General features: G+C 39.8%; 1 protein-coding gene across 1 annotated transcript in view; it reads left to right on the top strand.

Annotated features, from left to right (window-relative positions):
- The window catches only part of LOC104616784 (chromodomain-helicase-DNA-binding protein 7), a 52,689-nt gene extending 37,841 nt beyond the window's left edge, over positions 1 to 14,848 (top strand). Inside the window, exons 22-36 of the mRNA XM_010281910.1 lie at positions 2,129 to 2,218; positions 2,773 to 2,876; positions 4,256 to 4,385; positions 4,659 to 4,731; positions 4,944 to 4,998; positions 5,722 to 5,950; positions 6,113 to 6,321; positions 6,466 to 7,143; positions 7,558 to 7,718; positions 9,352 to 9,579; positions 9,810 to 10,253; positions 10,833 to 11,054; positions 11,465 to 11,605; positions 12,087 to 12,191; positions 12,965 to 14,848. Of these exons, the coding sequence (XP_010280212.1) occupies positions 2,129 to 2,218; positions 2,773 to 2,876; positions 4,256 to 4,385; positions 4,659 to 4,731; positions 4,944 to 4,998; positions 5,722 to 5,950; positions 6,113 to 6,321; positions 6,466 to 7,143; positions 7,558 to 7,718; positions 9,352 to 9,579; positions 9,810 to 10,253; positions 10,833 to 11,054; positions 11,465 to 11,605; positions 12,087 to 12,191; positions 12,965 to 13,918 (3,823 nt within the window). The 3' untranslated portion in view covers positions 13,919 to 14,848. The remainder of the gene's footprint in view (positions 1 to 2,128; positions 2,219 to 2,772; positions 2,877 to 4,255; positions 4,386 to 4,658; positions 4,732 to 4,943; positions 4,999 to 5,721; positions 5,951 to 6,112; positions 6,322 to 6,465; positions 7,144 to 7,557; positions 7,719 to 9,351; positions 9,580 to 9,809; positions 10,254 to 10,832; positions 11,055 to 11,464; positions 11,606 to 12,086; positions 12,192 to 12,964) is intronic.
- Positions 14,849 to 20,545: the final 5,697 nt, after the last annotated feature.

Here is a 20,545-nt window from a genome sequence, read left to right as displayed (position 1 = left end):
TTAAATTTATGCTCTTCATTGTATATATACCATACAGATGTAATGCAGTGTTACTCAAAAGTTTGTCATTACTTTGTGTTTTTAATTTATATTGTGTCTTGCTAATACTGTTTATTGGAAAGAAATTATTGATTTGAAAAGTACCTGTGGCCTGTCAATAGGGGGTGTGATGTGAAGGAGGAAAGGCATTTAAGGAGTTTATTAGCCTGTTTCCAGATGCTAACCAAGCTTAATTCTCAGCTGATGAAGACAGATATTTACAGAATTACGTTAGCAAGCACACATCCAAATAAACGGCTTTCTGATTTTTTCTAAACTGTTACTCAGATCTGTTACTACATTTCACTTGCTTTTAAAGTAATTAAATTCTTTCCCATAGCATTATTTTAATCTCTCAGGTAACATGTCCATATTACTTGATATATCAGTTTGCAGGTCAGACTTAAACTCATTTTTAAAATGCTACTTCTGTAATAATACAGTAGAACAATTACAAGGATAGGGAAGACTGATAAATAACTGTGCAAGAATGTTTTCAGTTGCTATCTTCCTTCACTTCCTAGATCCACCAAGGACTAAGTGGATTGTAGAAGCAACATGTTTAATCCAAGTAAAATCAAACAGAGGTGGAAGCCAATTAATAGTCTGAGTAATTTCCCTCAGAAGGCAGCAGTAGCAGTTGGCTCTGTAAGAACTGGTGTCCTGTCCTCATGTAACATGTATACTGTTTTAATGCATAGGACTCCTGAAAGGTGCAAAGATCCTCTGTTTTTTGGTTGATGTTGGGTTTTTTTCCCTGCTCCTCTTCTTTGGCTTGATGTAACAGCTGTTATTGTGTAACACTAAGATGATAGAGACCCTCAACAGCTTATTTACATAGCCACACAAGGAGCAGGGACACCTTACTGGTCCCGGTTATCATGCATACAAAAAGAAGCATGTCTGACATGTTTTGAATTGCAGACATGACCTTCATTCGAATCCCTGCTCTTCTGATGTTTGCTTGAATAACATGTGTAAAAACGGGTATTGCTCCAGTTGCATCAGATCTCTTAAGGAAGAGCTCTTAAAATGTGGTGGTCTAAATTTTTCATGCAAGTGGGTGATCAGATTACTGCCTCCCTGGTCATCCTTGCTGTTCCAGGAGCAGCAGCAATTCAACAGTTGCCTTGATGGATTTGGGTGAGAGGGCAGGCTGAATAATCTCCATTTTAGCTGGTACTGATTTTACTTCATGAACTAGGCAGCAGGGGGTGCCCTGAATTGGGTAAACATAGGAGAGCAGAATTCTTTTCAGGTAGATACTTTTTCTACAGAGGTGACCTCTTTGCTAGTCTCCTTGAAAAGCCAGTCTGCCGTTCTGTCTTCTGCCAGCGTCAGTGTGACCACAACACCTGACAGCGCTTCCAAAAATGACTGTAGCATTGCAGAGATGGGGAGAAATAAACATGGGCAATGAAGATTTTTCACTTCCTTGTAGCAGTTAGGTTGTACCCAGGTAAAATTAAACAGCAGTTTGAACTATAAAGAGTAAAAATAGCTAATACCTCCCAAGGGAGATAGGGGATTATTTTTTCTCCCCTATTCTCGGAAGCAAAAAGTTGTATAATCTGAAAAACCTGACATTCCATATTGAGGGTTTATTGTAAGGTAGTAAAACCAGATTTTATATCTCGTTTATTCCTACAACTTCTGATGTGCTTCCAAAAATGGTATTAAGGCAGCAGCTGAGGAAATTTTATGAGATAATGAAGCAGAACAGTTACTGAAAGCCATCTGCTCAGTTGTTTACAAACTTGCTTCAATACTTCAGAGGCAGTGGTAGAGTACGTGTCTAAACTTCACAAGCTGCACTAGGTAGAACTAAATGAAATGCGCCGGGGCCGGGCTGAGCTGGGTCTCTCTCTGTGCAGTGTAAGCGGTTGCCAGGCAGGCCTGTTGGAAGCCAGCAGAAAGCACCACACAGAGGTGATTATGTGCCACCATCTGTCACGCTTCAAGCCTACCATACAGCATGGCTAATCAGCCTTGGCAGGATGATGGATGAACAGCAGCAGCTGCCAAAAGCCACTGTTGGCAAACAGTCCTGAAGTTAAGAACTTTTTCCCCCCTCTGCCTTCCTCTCCAGGGTCCTGCTGCGTGTCCGCATGCTCTACTATCTACGACAAGAAGTTATAGGGGACCAAGCAGACAAGATCTTAGAGGGTGCTGACTCAAGGTTAGTGCAAGTGTAGGTTTATTTCTTGCTGTATGATGTTGGCTTTTATAAAGTACACGTACTATAATGCAGCGTTTAAAGGTTGTCACACTTTAACTCTTAAATGTCTATTCTCAAGCAGCCTTATTATTTTATCAAGCGCAGTGGCTAATTTTTTGGGGGGAGGGAACAATGTGGGAAATGACAGAATCAGATTTTCAGTTCTACTAATATTGAAGGATTATTCTATCTCAATTTCAAGAATTTAAAAAAAAATTTCTAAAACCTTAAATGAATCATATTTGGATAACCATTGGCATTCCACTCCCAAAACAGCCTAATGTTGAGGTTTTTTTGTGTGTGGTTTTTGTTGTTTGTGGTGGGTTTTTTGTTTGTATGTGGGGTTTTTTAACCATCGTAATTATTTTTTGAAGGTGTTTCCATTTCTTTATTGGGGTTTGGTGGGTTTTCTCCCCGTTCAAAATTCATATTTACTGAACAACATGAGCCAATTTTTTTTTAAACACTTTTGTCCAGTAATACCTTTGAGAATGTATATAATGCTGTTTTTACAGTGAAGTAGATATATGGATACCTGAGCCATTCCATGCCGAAGTTCCTGCAGACTGGTGGGATAAGGAGGCGGATAAATCCCTTTTAATTGGAGTATTTAAACACGGTAAGTGATGTCTCACTCTGAACAAAATTCAGTTGTAAAGCTTTCTGTGTGTAGGACTGTTCAGTCATAATATTAACAAGTATTGTTCCAAAGAACTGTTGGCTTGTATCTCCCTTTTTTCTTGCCTGCATTAAAAACCTAATATGAGCTGTAAATATCAGATGCTGTTTTTAAATGTTTGCAGAACATTTGAGAAGAAAACATTACTTTCTTGGCTGTAAATAAAACAAAACCATATTTGTTTAAATAATAGCCAAATAGTAAGATAGATCTCCATAAACTTTGCTTCCAGCACTGCTTCACTTGCTAACTCTGCCAACCAGTGTCAAAGTGGACGGTGGGCTTAACCTCTGCTATTAATCTGTACAAGTGCCTCCTGGGCTTTGTTCCAAGCAATATTTCACAAATGTCAGTGTTGAGAACTCCCGGCTCCCTTGAGTGGGATGCAGCCTTGTTAACTTTGAAAGGCTGGGGATGCAGAGCTGGCATGATATATACAGTGAGCGATTCCTGATTATAATCCCAATTCTCTGGAGGTCGCAGAGGTATTCTCAGCAGCCCAGCCTGACTAAAGGGGAGAATGATGGCTTATAAAACCTTTCATGATTACAGTTTGGCTTGAGGCTCTACAGCAGTTAGGAGCAGTGTGTTGTAGTACAAATCCTAATTGAATTGTGCTGTTCTGCCTATGTACAGCAGCTCTGTTTTGTGGGCTCAGCTGAGGCAAGTCTAGTCTAAAAATCATTTTCCTGCAGTGCACTGTTGGGATCTGCCATTTTCCATCTAGTCAAGTTGGGCAGTAAAAAAGCAAACAGCAGTTTGAAAACCATAGAGGGAACAGTGTCATCTTACTGACATGCATCATCCTAAACCTAATAAGACAGGTTCGTTGGCCTTACGTATAACCCATGTATACAGCATTTTTGCAGCCTACATTGAGCGTTCCAGCAGGGTTGGAGCTATAGAAAATGCATGTGTGTGTGTGCGTGTGTGTTCCCATTCGCATCTCTACGTTTCCAGTAGGGAGTGTTGAATGTGGAGAACCACTGTGAAAGTCACATAGGAAACTTAAAGAAGTTTTTCACTTGTGAACGATTTTTACTTTACTATCTAAAGACATTAAATTGAATGCTTGCTTCAGTACCTGCTATTTGTTAATGTTATTGATCTGAAAATGTTTCTGTGCTGGTAGAATTTACCAATATGAAAAATTTCATTACATGAATGAAATGGTTGTTTCCAGCACGGTGACAGCACCTTCGTTTTATTTAAAAATAATAAATGAATCCAGAAAATTGTACTTCTGCTGCTAAACCTGTTCTATTCACAGCTGGTCATAGCTTTAAAAAAAAAAAAATTGTCTCCCACGCTGCGTGCAGGTTATGAGAAGTACAATTCTATGAGAGCTGATCCAGCACTGTGCTTTCTGGAACGGGTTGGCATGCCTGATGCAAAGGCCATAGCTGCTGAACAGAGAGGGACAGACATGTTAGCAGATGGCGGTGATGGGTAAGGAGGAAATGAAAAAATTAATAAACTTTATCATCATTGTATATGTTGGTGTGAGTTCATATATCATATTTTGCTTACATCTCGCCTGAGGATCTGAAGTGATCATATGATGTAAAAAGTAATAGAATTGTTTACAGAGTTGAGCATGAAATATAAATACGTAAATTAATACCCCATATTGATGGCTTTTGTAGCTTTTTTGCTTTTGTCCAGAAAATCAGCCCCCTCTCAAAAACAATATATTTCTTGAAAATATTTCTTATTTTATAGTGGTGAATTTGATAGAGAGGATGAAGATCCAGAATATAAACCAACCAGAACTCCTTTCAAGGATGAAATTGATGTAAGAACTTCAACTTTCTGTAATTACAAATATACGTAACTGATTCACCATGTTTATCTTAATGTGCAGTTCTTAAGTTTTGAGAGCTACCAGATAAACACACCTTACAAAGATTGTTTGCTACTGTGTTTGAGAGATGACATATTTTTCTCCTGAAATTATAACATATGGTCAAAACTGAGAACTAAAGTAAGTTCTGTTTTCTCCCAAAGGAATTTGCAAACTCCCCTCCAGAAGACAAAGAGGAGACCATGGAAATACACCCAAGTAAGACTATAGCAAAGAAGTTAAAAAGGCAAAAATGGACCATGTGGTGAAAGGTGGACTGTTTATATTGCCACATGAGGGGATAGGTTGTGTTTTAGGAAAACACCACAGTAAAGTTTTTAGTGCTAAATCTCTTATCTTTCACATCTTTCAAAACAATTATTTACTGTCTTTGAATAATCCACATTACGGCTTTATGGGTTTCTAATTACGTAGTAGAAATTGAGATGATAAAGACTGGATGTTTCATAATGCAGCCGTTGATGTTTGTGCTGAGATAATCTTGGAAGTTACAGATACGTTGTTTCCCCAGTATGGAGGAAAATTGCCAAGTTTAAGTGAGAATAATAGAGTGGGAAATCATAAGCATAGGTGTTTCCTCAGAGGCAGAATGATTTTCTTAGTAATATATTTAAAGATGCATTGCATTATTTTAAATACTTACAGTATTCGTAATATGTTTGCATTCATAACATTGAATAATAGTGCTTGATGGTTATTTCTAAATGCTTTACTAGCATTTCTGAATTCTTAAAGTTGGATGGTTTGATTCTGGTTTTTTATTTTCTACCAATATAGTTATCCTGTTACTCATTTGTTAAGCACCAATGTTAATGAGGCATATGTTCTTATCTGATAAAACAGGAATCCAGTTCTAGCCATAGAAACTTTGAAATGTTTAGGGGTGGTTTTGCAGTGCACAAATACTTTTCTATTCTCTAGACAAGCACAGTGAAAGCAATTCTGAGTTAGGCCAACTCTACTGGCCCAACACTTCAACCCTGACTACCCGTCTGCGTCGCCTCATTACTGCCTATCAGCGCAGCTATAAAAGGCAACAAATGAGGCAAGAGGCACTAATGAAGACTGACCGGAGGAGACGTCGGCCTCGGGAAGAAGTGAGGGCACTAGAAGCAGAAAGGGAAGCTATAATAACTGAAAAACGACAAAAGTGAGTTTCTCAGTGATATCTTTCCTTAAACCTCATTTGAGCTTGTGTGTCACCAGTACCGTCCTTCTGTTTTGAAAGAATAAGGGGGTTTGGGGACATCCAAACTGTGTTTGGACTTTTGCTTATTCAGTGACCTCACTATCTTGCTTCTTCCTTGACTAGATGGACAAGAAGAGAAGAAGCCGATTTTTATCGTGTGGTGTCTACTTTTGGAATTATTTTCGATCCTGTAAAGCATCAGTTTGACTGGAATCAGTTCAGAGCATTTGCCAGGCTTGATAAAAAGTCCGACGAAAGCTTGGAAAAGTATTTTAATGGCTTTGTGAATATGTGTAGACGAGTGTGCCGAATGCCAGTCAAACCGGATGATGGTAAGTTTTTAATGTAGACTGTAGAAATCAACATGACTGCTATGAGGCAGTGGGACTGTTTGAAACTTCATGCCCAGGTGTAATGATTTTGAAATGGCTGTACATTTAATCCATGTTAAACAATACAAATTGGTGTCATTGCAGAACCGCCTGATCTTTCCACTATGATTGAGCCGATCACAGAAGAGCGTGCTTCTAGAACTTTGTATCGCATAGAACTGTTGCGTAAAATCCGTGAACAGGTTCTCCATCACCCACAGTTGGGGGAGCGGCTAAAACTTTGCCAACCAAGCTTGGACCTGCCAGAGTGGTGGGAGTGTGGTAAACATGACAAAGACTTACTGATCGGTGCTGCTAAACATGGAGTCAGTAGGACAGATTATCACATTTTGAATGATCCTGAACTCTCTTTTCTTGAGGCTCACAAAAACTTTGCTCAAAACAGAGGAACGGGTAATGCAAATACTCTCTCTTCTGTAAACCCTCTTGGTGCTGGCTGCAGTCAAACACCACCTATTGTCCCATCCACACCAGTACAAGAAGAAAAGACAACAGAACAAATGGAGTCTAAAGTTGAAGGGTCTGAAAATCCAGCAGCCAAAGAAAAGTCTGATATCAAAGAGGAGAAAGATAATGCAGATAAGGACACTAAACTGGACTGTGATCCTGAGGCCGAGCCTGGCTCTGTTAAATGTGAATTGAAAGATGTAGAAATGAGTACAGATGTAGACCCAAAATCTATTTCTGAGAAAGGTTCAGAAGAAGATGAAGAGGAGAAACTGGATGATGATGATAAATCAGAAGAATCCTCCCAACCTGAAGGTAATGCATTGGTCAGATCAATTCTGTGTGCTTAGCATGAGCCCCACAGCTGTTGTAACTTGTGCCAGCTGGTAAGTGGCACACATAGAGCCATTATGGAGCTCAGGATGGGCTACATGTAGCAGTTCTTCTGCCCTTCCGTGTATCAGGTGGCTAGATAAGCTTTCATAAAAACCATCCGGCATCAGCAGGTTATTCCCCCACAAGGGATGATTTCCAAGATAGCTTACTGAGCCAATAAGCATGTTCTCTGTGCCAAATGCAGAAAGCTATGGCTCTGCTGCAGTAATTACTGAACAAAAGCCGGAGTTAGAAATGTTGTGTCAAGCCTGGTTGTCTTAACCTTTCTAGTTAGGTTGACATTGGGTGGTTGGGAACTTTTGTAGTTAATGCCTGGTCATGGTTGTTATTCAGCAGGAGCAGTTTCTCAGGGTAAGAATTTTGATGAAGAAAGCAATGCCTCTATGAGTACTGCAAGGGATGAAACGCGCGATGGATTCTACATGGAAGATGGGGATCCCTCTGTGGTTCAGCTGCTTCATGAGAGAACATTTGCCTTCTCATTCTGGCCTAAGGTTGGTTAGGGGTAGAACGGCATGTGTCTTTTTCAGTACAGATAAAATATGGGAAATGTCATGTCTGCAAAATAATGGCGATCTTTGTATGAACTTGCACTTAAGAGTGGGCAAGGGACTTCTTTGCATGAATCATTTGTGGAATAGCATTTTATTCTTCAGTTTCATACAGAATAGCAGAGGAAATGTAAATGCTGTCATTTAGTAAAACAACAGACATGAGTTCTTCATAGGCTTATCACTGTATGTCAGCAGAATCACACCTCTTGCACCTCTATTGATGGAAGCAAACTCATGATTTTGAATGATGGATTTCATCTGCAGAGCAATCTGCAGTGTTGAGAGCAGAGATTTTGTAAGATCACCTTTTATTTTGGGGTGAGGAGATTGTAGAGAAGAGTATTGGTGACCTACATGATCCAAGGCATTATGTAATGTTGACAGATGTAATTGTATTAAGGTATCCTGCAAACATAAGCAGTAGTTTTAGATAAGACAAAGATCTATCTTATTTTAGTAATAATGCAGAAAATTATCTAATACAAAATGTTTTTTAAAATATGAAACCGTAACCTTGTAATAAATCCATACATAATTTAGTACTCTGCAGTAAGGGGAGAGAGAGAAATAAAGTAGTAATAGTCTTAAGCTTACTAATCACCATAACAGGGCCATCTGGTTTGGGATGGGGGGGAGGGAGGAAGGGCCTTGCTCTTAATAGGCTTATTCCTGGGGAAAGCAAGCAGTCTGTTGCAGCTGCTGAGATTTGCTAGTGGCTTTTGCACTGTTTTGCTGTTCAGGAAGCTAGCTGATGCTCATATTCCCTAACCAGCAGTATTTCTCATAGTTCTGAAGTTTCTACTACTTCAGGCAGGCTAGCATAGAATGTGCTTTTGAATACTGAAATGGAAAAAATCAAATGCTACTCATCATCTTTTGTTTTCGGCATGTATTTTGGAAACATGGACTAAAATCTTATTCCAGTCATTGTGTAAAAGTAAAACAAAAAATCCTTCATCTGTATAGGTTCAGCATAAGTAGACTAATAAACATAATTAGAAATTTTTTAGTGTACACGCTTCAGTGAAATTTGAAGTGATAATGGGCGTGGAATGAAAATTGACATTCATTAGATGTCCCTAGGTTGGTGCCCATTTCATAATGCTGAACTTTATTAATAGTGACGCTAATGAGGATCCACTTCCTAGCACAGAATTGCAGATCCAGCCTCTTGGATCTGGAGAACTACAGCTTTAAGATACTGATTGCAGATGTTTTGATTTTTCCCGTCCTAACTGTTGATTTTGCTAACTACGGAAAGTTTTGCAGTGTAAAACAGTAGTAAGTTTCTGTTAAATTTGTCAGTTAGTACATAGTTGTACAGAAAACTTGTTCTGCCTTCCTCCTTCCCCCCCAGTGTAAATGCAGCTTTTAAATTCCAGTGATGTTTTATTCTACAAAATTGTCTATGTATTAGCTTCTTGTAAGCAATCACTTTATCCTGACCTGCAGAAATACTTGGTTTTGAATGTATTTCTTAAGCTTTGTAAGCTGTACTGTCTCATTATACTCATTTGAGTTTAAAAGGTGACTTTGACGCTGAAGGTTTGTTATACACTTCTCATTTATGCAGGACCGAGTAATGATCAACCGATTAGACAACATCTGTGAAGCAGTGCTGAAAGGGAAGTGGCCAGTAAATAGGCGCCAGATGTTTGATTTCCAGGGGCTCATACCTGGGTATACTCCAACAGCTGTGGACAGCCCTCTACAAAAAAGGAGCTTTGCAGAGCTCTCCATGGTTGGTCAAGCCAGTGTCAGTGGCAGTGAAGATATTACTGCTTCTCCTCAGTTATCAAAGGCAAGGCTGCATCTCTCTCTTACCTAGAAGATTTTATTTTGCATGCGTTTCTTTTGCAAAATAGAAAAAATAAAAATTAGCATTTCTTTAAAATAGGAAAAAATAAAAAAAGTGCTTTTGTGAATACAATGAAGGCTTTCTTTTGAGAGTTATATGTTTGGACTTTTATTTTAAATTCAACATAGCAAGCAGAGCTTTGCTAATGTTTGGAAATGCTCATTTTTCATTAGGAAGATGCACTCAATTTATCGGTTCCACGTCAGAGGAGGAGGAGACGAAGAAAGATTGAAATTGAGGCTGAGAGAGCTGCCAAGAGGAGAAATCTTATGGAAATGGTTGCCCAGTTACGTGAGTCTCAGGTGGTCTCAGAAAATGGACAAGAAAAGGTTGTAGATTTATCAAAGGCCTCACGAGAGGCAACAAGTTCTACCTCAAATTTTTCATCTGTTACTTCAAAGTTTATCTTGCCTAATGTCTCCACACCTGTGTCTGATGCCTTTAAAACTCAAATGGAGCTGCTGCAAGCAGGTCTTTCACGCACACCCACAAGGCATCTACTAAATGGCTCTTTAATAGATGGAGAACCGCCCATGAAGAGGAGGAGAGGAAGAAGGAAAAATGTAGAAGGGCTTGATCTGTTATTTATGAGCAACAAACGGACATCATTAACTGTAGTAAGACAGCAACCTTTTTGTCTTATATTTGTTCTTCTGTATCTAGTACTTTCTGAATGTGAGTTTAAAGTGGTGTTGTGCTACCCCTAATAGTAATGTACAGTTTTTACCCAACCAGCTTTGTGTTTAGAGCTGCTACTTCTTTTTGAACGAAACAAGATGGTGTTCGTATCAAGTTTTTACTCTAGCAAATTGTGACTGAGCTTTAAGTAGCTTGTACTTTCAAAAAGACAAGATTACTTTTTTTTTTTACACAAACCAAATTTATAACAACATACATTTTGAGGCTTAAATATGACTTTCTTACTGTGTAGAAAAGGGAAGGTCATGGAGGTCATTAACTGGAAATACATGAAAATTGTTCTGTCTTCAGCTGTGTGTTCTTTAATGTTCAAGGATGCTAAATTTACAAAATTCCCTAATGTAGCAATATTGCTTTACATAGTATGAATATTTAAACCCCATTAACTCTTGCATGTGCAAAATCTTTTCGAGCATTTAGCTTCAGTACCTGAAATTATTTCTCCCAGGTAACTGTTCCCTTGAAATGAGAATTAATACAGATGTTAATGTTTTCAGGAGGATGCAGAAGTGACCAAAGCTTTTGAAGAAGATATGGAAGCCCTACCAGCAAGGAACATTCCATCTCCTGGTCAACTGGACCCAGACACTCGCATCCCTGTAATCAATCTAGAGGATGGGACCAGACTGGTGGGAGAGGATGCTCCTAAAAATAAGGATTTAGTTGAATGGCTTAAATTGCATCCTACTTACACTGTAGATATGCCAAGTTATGTACCAGTAAGTATGTGATTCTAAAAGCATTGTTGTATTGAAGTAAGGCAGAAGTTAGTTTTACAGATGTCAAAACTAATTTCCTCACACTGGACGTAGTAATTGGATTTTTTTAACTGTTGGTTTTCAGCAGAGGTTTTCTCCTTAGCCACACTTAATATAACATCTAAACCTCAAAGTGGCACAAGAGTGTATGGGTTGCTTTTCTGTTCTTAGTATTTGTATGTGTTAAAAAAGTGTTTGTGTCAAGTTCTGCAGAATTTCTTCACTGGATAACAAAAAAGATTTTTCTGACACAATCTGAGGGTAAAGCAATTGGTCCCTTCTTAAAGTTGTTGTAAGAAGAGGTTCTATAATTGGTGATTTTTGTCAAGAAATTGAAAAATTAAAAACAAATAAATTTCTTTTCTTTCCAGAAGAGTGCAGATGTGCTGTTTTCCCCATTTCAGAAGCCGAAACAAAAACGACACAGATGTCGAAACCCTAATAAACTGGATATAAACACCTTGACAGGAGAAGAAAGGGTACCTGTTGTAAATAAGCGAAATGGAAAAAAGGTAAAAATTAAGTAGTTCAGTGGAGGTCTTTAGTAATGTCTTTGCATGTGGAAAGCAGGCTTTCTATTCCAAGCTTTGTTTTTAAAAGTTTAATAATTTGGCATTGGCAGATATTCTTACTGAAATGTAACATCCAGTTCCTTTAATTCTTCCTTTGTTCTTCTGACATGAACATATTAATCACTTGAGTAAATAACTCCTACTTTTTGAAATTGTGTAGCATATTTTTTCCTTGTATCAGATATGAAGCCCTGCCTAGGCTGCAGCATTTTACTAGATTTTTTTTTAATAAAATGCTGTGTTTCTCAAGTCTAGTATCATTAAGTGGTTTCCGTGTAGTTTTCCAGAATCTGAACTGAAAGTCTTCATTGCCATCCTTCAGAGATTAAAGTGCAGATAGAAAATGTTCATATAAATAGTTGTTTGGTTTTGGGGTTTGGGGTGGGTTTTTTTTTAGTATTAACCTTGTCATTTGCATTAGATGGGTGGAGCTATGGCCCCTCCAATGAAGGACTTGCCAAGATGGTTGGAAGAAAATCCTGAATTTGCTGTTGCTCCAGATTGGACTGACATTGTTAAACAGTCTGTAAGTGAAACTTTCATTCCATGCTTCATTGTAGATTATAGCATGGAAAAGTTGGAGGCTGTGTAAATTGATTATTATGTCTTTATCTTATAGCTGGTTTTGAGCTGAGGAAATTGTAGCGTCTGGGTGGGAGTTACCCAGCTCAGGGTGGGATGGTGATAGGAAGCTGCTGCAGAATGGGATTGGAGTACATGTGAAAAAGGCAGCCTTCATCGTTTTTTTTTGCATTATATTTTTCTTATAAGCAACAATCCTTAATAAACACAGGTATTAATACATTAGGAACTATTAAGAAAATATTTGTCATATTCATAACAGAAATATAATCTGTCATCTTGGTAACAGACAGCATGAAAAGATTCTCTGCCTTTTGTTTTACCGCAGTTGTTTGAAAATAAAGGGTACAATTCTACAAATACTCATTTTAATAAAATATTAGTATACTGAAGTTCAGTATGAAGTACAAAGCTATAAAGTCATAACTGCAGTATATCAGAGGGGTTTTTAATGAAGCTACAGAGTTTCAGCATGTTTTGTTTTACTGCTGTGTTTAAATACACAAAATCTGTGACTTTGCTTTCTTCAGTTTTTTTTGCGTGTTCTACTGATGTTCCCTTTAGCAGCTAGTGAGTCATGATTTGCCAGGTTTGAAAAACCAGTCACTTTGGAGTATGCTGAAATTCTCTTCTCTTTCTTCCAGTGTCATCAGTTAACTGCTGAAAGCTATAAAAGCAAATCAAGAATAAAGCTTGTTTTTTACATTCCCTTTTCAGGGTTTTGTTCCAGAGTCCATGTTTGACCGTCTTCTCACTGGACCTGTTGTGAGGGAGGAAGGAGCAAGCAGAAGAGGAAGAAGGCCAAAAAGTGAAATTGCCAAAGCAGCTGCAGCAGCTGCTGCTGTAGCATCAACTTCGGGAATCAACCCACTACTAATGAACAGTCTGTTTGCTGGAATGGACCTCACAAGCCTCCAGAACCTACAGAGCCTGCAGTCTCTCCAGCTCGCAGGTCTCATGGGCTTCCCATCAGGGCTAGCAACAGCTGCTGCTGCTGGGGGGGATGCTAAAAATCCGGCTGCCATGTTGCCTCTGATGTTGCCAGGGATGGCAGGATTGCCCAATATGTTTGGACTAAGCGGATTGTTAAATAACCCGATAACGGCTACTACTGGAAATGCCACTACTACTTCCGGTCAAGGAGAGACTGAGGATGGCGCTTCAAAAGCTGAAGAGAAGAAAAATGAGAATGAAGAGGAGAACAAAGACTCTGAGAAAAGCACAGACACTGTTTCTGCTACTGACTCTGCGAATGGATCTGTCAGTGCTGCTACTGCGGCGACTACCGCCACTGCCACTACTACCACCACCACCAACACTGGATTGCCCACAAACCCTCTGGCCTTCAATCCTTTCCTGCTGTCTACCATGGCTCCTGGCCTCTTCTATCCATCTATGTTTCTACCTCCAGGACTGGGAGGATTGACTCTGCCCGGTTTCCCAGCACTAGCAGGACTTCAGAACGCAGTGGGCTCCAATGAAGAGAAGGCTACTGACAAAACTGAAGGAACTGCCTTTAAAGATGAAGAAAATCTCGAAGGCAGTGATGCAGAGGAGAGCCTTGATAAAACTGCAGATTCCTCCGTTTTAGAAGATGAAATAGCACAGGGTGAAGAATTAGACTCACTTGATGGGGGGGAAGAAATAGAAAACAATGAAAATGATGAATAACCAGTACCAGTTACAGTTAAAGTGTTTTAAACTTTTGACAAGTGGTAGTCCTACTGTTTACACTCACAGTTAATGTTCATACTTAGTTTTTATAAGCTGTTCTGTAACATAGTGTAGCAAAAAAAAAAGTTCAAGTCATGTTATACAGATGTGTCAAAAGGTATCTTGGTCATTAAGTATTGTGCAGTGCATTATTTATTATCCCTAGGAGAGATGAAATTTGAGAGGTGATCATGTCTTTTTAAGGAAATTGACATAATGCTCTGCTTTTTTCTTTTCTTTTGGTACCATTGGTATTATGAATTAAGCAGCAATTTGTTATCAAGTGGCACTAATAGAAGGAAGTGCTGCTTAAAGGAAGGATGAAGTTATATATTTAATTTTTTTTTTTTTTTTGCTGTGAAGGTCAAGATGAAATTTACCATACATATCGTACTCGCGCTTCATTTTGACTGTATGGGAGTTCACCCGCTCATGTGCGCGCACACACCCACACACACACTCTCTCTCTGACAATCTTCATGATAGTGTGAATGTCTCTGTCTTGAGACGCAGCAATAATAAGGCAGCTGTTGAATGTGAAGAGTACCTTTTGGAAATTAACCCGTGGAGAAGGTTCTTACAGGATTAAAGCTACAGTTTAATCGTCTCGTGATCTTGTAATGCACTGGTATAAACAAAAAGAAAAAAATCAGGTACCTTTTTTAAATTAAAGGACTTTGTTACTTTAGCCACAAAGCTAAACAGCATTACCTCAACTCTAAACTAGCCTTGAAGTTTACAGACATGACTTTGTAAATGTATTGTTTTTCTTTGTTGTGATGTCTTTTTATTTTTTTTCTTTGGAAACTGCTATCATGTAAGATAAGATGTAAATTGCTGCCAACTGTAGTAATGATGCTTTTAATAAAAGTGACCCATGATATGCAGAGATGTAATTATAGAATGTAGTGTTTAGGGACATCAAAACTGGTGTTGACTTTCTGTATTTGCATTGTGGCTTTTTTATAGCATTTTTCTGCTATAGTCTTTTTAGATTAGTGGCTGTAAATGCTGAACTGATCGTCTTCGAGGGACTAGGCAGGAAGAGAAACCTTGAATTACCTTCATATTTTCCACTCTAAGTAACTCTACAGAAATGCACACTAAAAACCCTACTTTACTCCTTCAAAGGGGCATGAGATACTGAGAATACTTTAAAATGTGTTCAGCATGTGATAATGTGGTACACTAGAGAACAAAAGGGCAAAAGAAAAATGAGGCTTTAATAGGCACAATATCTAGGTCATTTATCCTTGTTTAATGGGTAGAAAAACACAATGCTGTAGTGACAGCAAGGGATACAAAGGCTCTGTGGTATCCTGTAGACCAGAGCTTGTGATGCCAGAAACCACTGTGTCAAAACAACCTACATGAAACTAAAACTGACCCACTTTTCATAAAAACCAGTGTCTCTTCTGGAGAGCTACCGATTTGTACCCTTTTGTGACCTTTTGATATTTGAGATAATGTACCATTTGAGAACTTCTGTTTTCACAGTGTTGTCACCTTGACACACACATACACAACCATCTCGAGAGTGAGGATAAAAGGTTAGATTTTCAGTGGAGTACATGAAAAATTAGTTATTTGACTAGCCAGCTGTGGGTGGACTCCCATCCTAGGACTTAATATTATTATCTGTGCTTTTGGAATGCTGGAGAGCTGCAAACCTTGCTCTCCTGTCCACTGTGAATTTGCACAAGAACTCAAATGGACAAGTATTGCAAGGCCAAAATTGGGTCCTGAGCGGGGGGACATATGAAAAGGGGCCTGAAAAATTTTCATCTTTCATCATGAACGATGAAAGTAGATGAGAAATGAAAGCTTAGGAAGTGAATTTTGTGTGAATGAATCACAGGCACGTACTGTTGAAATGAATAGATGTCAGGATGTCTCGTACTGCCACTTAAATAGATCATACGGAGTTAATGAAGGTCAGGAAGGATTCCCCCCGCCATGTACATCACTGAATGGTTGACGAGGTGTGTTATTCCTTCCTCTTTTCTAAAACATCACACGTAGACCTCTCAAAAGTTGAGAGGCTGAAAGCCAAGGTACATTAACTTGATCAGGTGTGTTACATACTCTGTTGAATTTGTTTAGGCTGTTATTTAAGTTGCTGAAATGCCTTGTGTCTTATTTTTTCTGGTACCTATAGAATTCCCACTATAGAAGTTGGAAGGTGCTTCCTGTTGTGGTGTGTTTCACATATTGAGACCAAATAGCTTTTTCGGTTTGGTTGTTTTGTTTTTTTTTTTCCAAATTCAGTTTTATAATTCCCAGCAAAAATTTACACAGACTAATGATATCCCTTGGGAGGCACCTTTTTAATTGGCAAAACTAGAAATTATATTATTAAGTGCTACACTAACCCTCTTTCTTCTCCAAACCCCCTTCCTCTGTCGAAATGAGGGGGAAATTCTGGTAACTGCCTGTAGGTCTTTGGCACGAAAACATCCAAGTCGTGGCGTAGGGTGTCCAAGCAACAAAGCAGTGAATCTTGCCTCTCTTACTAGCATTCCTCAACAGTGGTATCACTCATTTGCCTTTCCTAATCAAATTAAAAACAAAACTGGAGAACTGATTGCAACAGAGCGAATGCCATGGTAATAGGGGAACCTCTGTACCCTGGCTGTGCTTTCCGAACAGCCTTGCTTCCTGCAAGCCAAACAGCCCGCTCACCTGTTGGAAAGGAGGTGACATTTGATTTTTGGAAGGGATATGGGCCCCTGGTATGAAAAATGAAGTGGGGGGATTGCCATCTAATGTCCGAGAAATGTATTACATGAAAATATGAAGGTTTTTCTTTAATTTGACACAAAGTTTTTACATGTTAATTATTGCAAAGATTCTTACGGAGTTTTAAATTGTGTCTAAATGAATAAAAGCTTACATGAGTAAGATGTTTAGATCAGATACTATTCTGCACTTGATTCACATCTGGAGCACTCTTTTTGTCTGTCTCAATGAGAAGCCTTTTTTTTTTTGCTGGACTTCTTAATGGTCACAGAAATGTTACTGGGATTATCAATGAATGCAAAGTACTCTTTTTTTTTTGTTTCATTTTGTTTCTTTCAAGAAGGAGGTACCTGTGTCCCAAGTACAGCAATGGTCTGCATACTGACACAGCCTTTTCTGTGCGGACAACGTGCAGTCCTGCCAAGGGAAACAACAAAACAACAACAAAGCTGCTCAGGCTATTAAAGACACATTTTTTTAAGAACTGGACCACAAAGGAGAAACTGGTTCAAGTGCGAGTGTTGAAAACTCTCACTGATGAAACGGCGGACAAATCCCTAAACTTGTCCCAGGTACTTACTGTCAGCTTCGGTCTCTTGTTCTGTATCAATGTCAAATGTCAAAGGGTACTGCTTATTGGAATAACACATTTCTTCTACTGGGGACTTTTGCCAATTAGTACAGCAAAATAAGCACTTTTTCATTTAAGAGAGGCTTAAGATTCGGGTTGGGGTGCAGGTGATTGATTGTATTTCTAACATTAAGCTTCCCATTGAACTTCGTATTGCAATCACAACTACTTGGGACGTTTAGGACTCCTGTTGCTCTGCACCACGCATTTCAGCTACCTCTGAATCCTTAATGTCGGGGCTGGGCGTCTGGTGATGTCAGGGCTCCTGGTCCTGCTGCCTCCAAACTCTTCCCTGGGGGCCTGAAAGGTCCCAGCCCATGAGTGTTTTCTGACTCTGCTCAATGGGAGAGAGTGCTGGCTGCAGGTTTTGCTACACAGTGCTGTATAAATAACCTGTTGTACCCCTCTTTGGCTTCAAGTGGTGATGCCTTGGGGAGACCTGAAGTTGGCTTCTTACACAGAGAGACGATGTTTCAGGCATCCATTCTAAATCACTAGCTTGAGTCAGCTGTTCTGAGGAAACTATGTGAAGAAAATCAAATTTTAAGGATTGACAGTTGCTGTGATCAAAGTTTGATGGGAGTTTTGGAAGCAATCAGAAAACCGTCTGAATGTAAGGTGAATGCCCCAGCTCAGTCAGTATGCAGCTTTAGGTGATAGACTTGATGCAAAATAGCAAATATTTAGGATAACATGAACTATAGTGCAAAAATGTATTTTTCTAAAGGGGGATAAATCTGTGTCTCTGGTTTTGTTTTTCCAGCTTTTATAGATTGCTGTCAGCACTGGTAAAAACATGAAATCTTAATAAATTGAGCTATTTGTGTTGCAGTAGCTCAATCCTGGTAGTTTCCAATCTGTTACTTGTACTCACTCAGTCCTTGCTTAACAAATTTAGATATCAGTGACAGCTGCAAGTCAGAGACTTCATTAAATACTGGTAATTGTAGTCTGTGTTAAAAACAAAAACCCAACCCACCCATTTAGAAAGTTTGCTTGGAGTATGCAGATGCAAGCACTGTTAATCAGGGTCTCTCACTGCAGAAGCTCCTCTTTTTTCTTTCAGTTCTAACTTCTGTGTGTGAGCCTTATTAACCTAAGGGGCAATATACAGACTTTGAACCATGGATTCGTCAATCCTTCGGGCAGTTGCATCCGTAAACCGAATGGCAGGCAACCTGTAAGCTTTAAAACGGCTCTGCGGACAATGAGCTCTGCTACCAGAGCTTTTGCCACTCTCCTTGGACGATGCTTTGACCTTGGAAGCCCCGGGAACCTGTGGGCTTTGCAGGGGTAGGAGTTGGGAGCAGCAGCCGCCTGGTCTCTGCTATCGGTCTCCTCCCACTGGGCTTCTGCTATTGTTGGGCCCGGGGAGGATTTGCATATCTGTGAGCGCAGAGCTAATGTTTGCTCCCTCCGCTCAGAGGCCCTGCAAGGAAACTCCACGATCCTTCTTTTTTTTTTTTTTTCTTTTTTCCGAAGGGCTAGTGGAAAATAAGAGACAGCCATTGTATTTCGCTGCAGCGGCATTGTTCTGCACCAGACAAAGATGGCATATTTCTCCGATCCATAGTTTCTGCTCCTTCAGCCATGGCTGGCTACTGATGAGCAGCTGTGCAGACTCTGAATAGCCTGAGGCATTTCCTAAAACCATTAAAAATATGAATTTTCCCCAAACATGTGCCAAACCCCTCCCAAAAATATGTGGCAGGAGGAGGGAAGCAAAGCCTTCACTCTTTGTCCAGAATGTTTTCCTAAAATCAAACTTTCAAGGCATGCCTGCATGCAAGTTCTCTCAAACGTATCGGTTGATTCTTGAATTACTTTTATATAAGTCCACTTTAGAAGATTATTTTAAAAGAAAAAATGGGGGGGTTTATGTTTTCTTTAAGGATTTTTGTGAAGGAAAGAGGTGAAAGTGAAAGGTTTACACTGAGCTATATAATTTTGTTTTATGAGCCGGACAGGTGCTCGTAATAAGTAGTTGAAGAAAATGTTAAAAATTTGTCCTGTTCCTCATCTGCCACGCATCTGACATTTCTGAAATATCATTTTGGGCTGTCACTGTGAGGACGTGCTTTTGCTTCCCAGTCGTCTTCAAGTTCTTCTCAACCAGACTGGCCATCTTCTGCTGTCTCCGTCTGCAGCAGGCTTGCCATCTGCTATATGGCTAATCAATTCACAAAGGTGCTGCTGGGCAGTGCAGACTCCCTGTCCTCTGCCAATATTTTCTGGAAGTTGTCAAACATAGCTGAATTTGTTCTCAGCTATCACAATCATCGCATTGATTCCAGCTTGTAGCACTCTAGTGACCAGTGGGGTATGTGCTTTGTTTTGCAAGCAGCGTTTGCTCTTTTGTGCCCGTTTGATTAGGCTGGAGCTACCGCTGGAGTCTGCGGGAGCGTGTCTCTTGAGCTGCAGGTAAAAGGTGCCCTTTGACTGTTTTAAGTTGCCTACACACAAGTTTGAAGGTTGAGCCCATGGGCATATCGGCAGACCAGGACTCTAGATTCAATTTCTAATTCTGTCTGCTTCCCCGAGGCGGTTGCTTTAATTGTGGTTTCCAGTCTTCAGAATGGAGAATGACACTTGCCTTCTTCAACAAAGATGTTGTGAGGCTAATGTTAGCAACAATCATGCCGTACTCAAACCACCCTGATTAGGACTGGCTGGGTAAGAGACTTCAGCTCATCCCTGAGCGTGACCATCTTCATTACATCTTGGGGTGCCGTAATACAGCCCCCCTCAACTGCTGCCACTGTACGATGGCAAACCTGCTACCCCACCATGAGATACCAAATCTGTCAGCTTCTCTCTTCTATCTCCTCCTTCCACGTAGAACCGCATGCCAAGCTTCGGGTCTTGCTTCGCGTTGTCCCACTGAGTCCTGCTTTCAGGACTACGGCTACTTAGCTTCCACCGAGCAACTTGCCACCACTCAACCTTGGGACTACTTGCTGTTTTGACTGCATAGTACATCAGAAAAATGTGAACATAAATCCGTACACGGGCTTCTTCAGGAGGAGGGCTGGTTGCCCTTCATGTTTCTTTAATACTCCTTCGTCCACACCTGGATCAGGTGGCGGAGCCGCTTCACCTGACTAACGCAGTTACCGAAGTTGCGTGTTCAGACACTGGGTTTAAGTGTCAGGATTTGCATCATTACAGCTTCGTGTTCTCCTAAAAAGGCTTCTGCTGTACACATTGCTCTGCTG

This window comes from Phaethon lepturus, unplaced genomic scaffold (genome assembly GCF_000687285.1).
Source record: "Phaethon lepturus isolate BGI_N335 unplaced genomic scaffold, ASM68728v1 scaffold15842, whole genome shotgun sequence".
In the NCBI taxonomy this organism is placed as follows: Eukaryota; Metazoa; Chordata; class Aves; order Phaethontiformes; family Phaethontidae; genus Phaethon; species Phaethon lepturus.
Note: the sequence above shows the minus strand (reverse complement) of the source record. Positions and strands in the feature narration are given on the sequence as shown.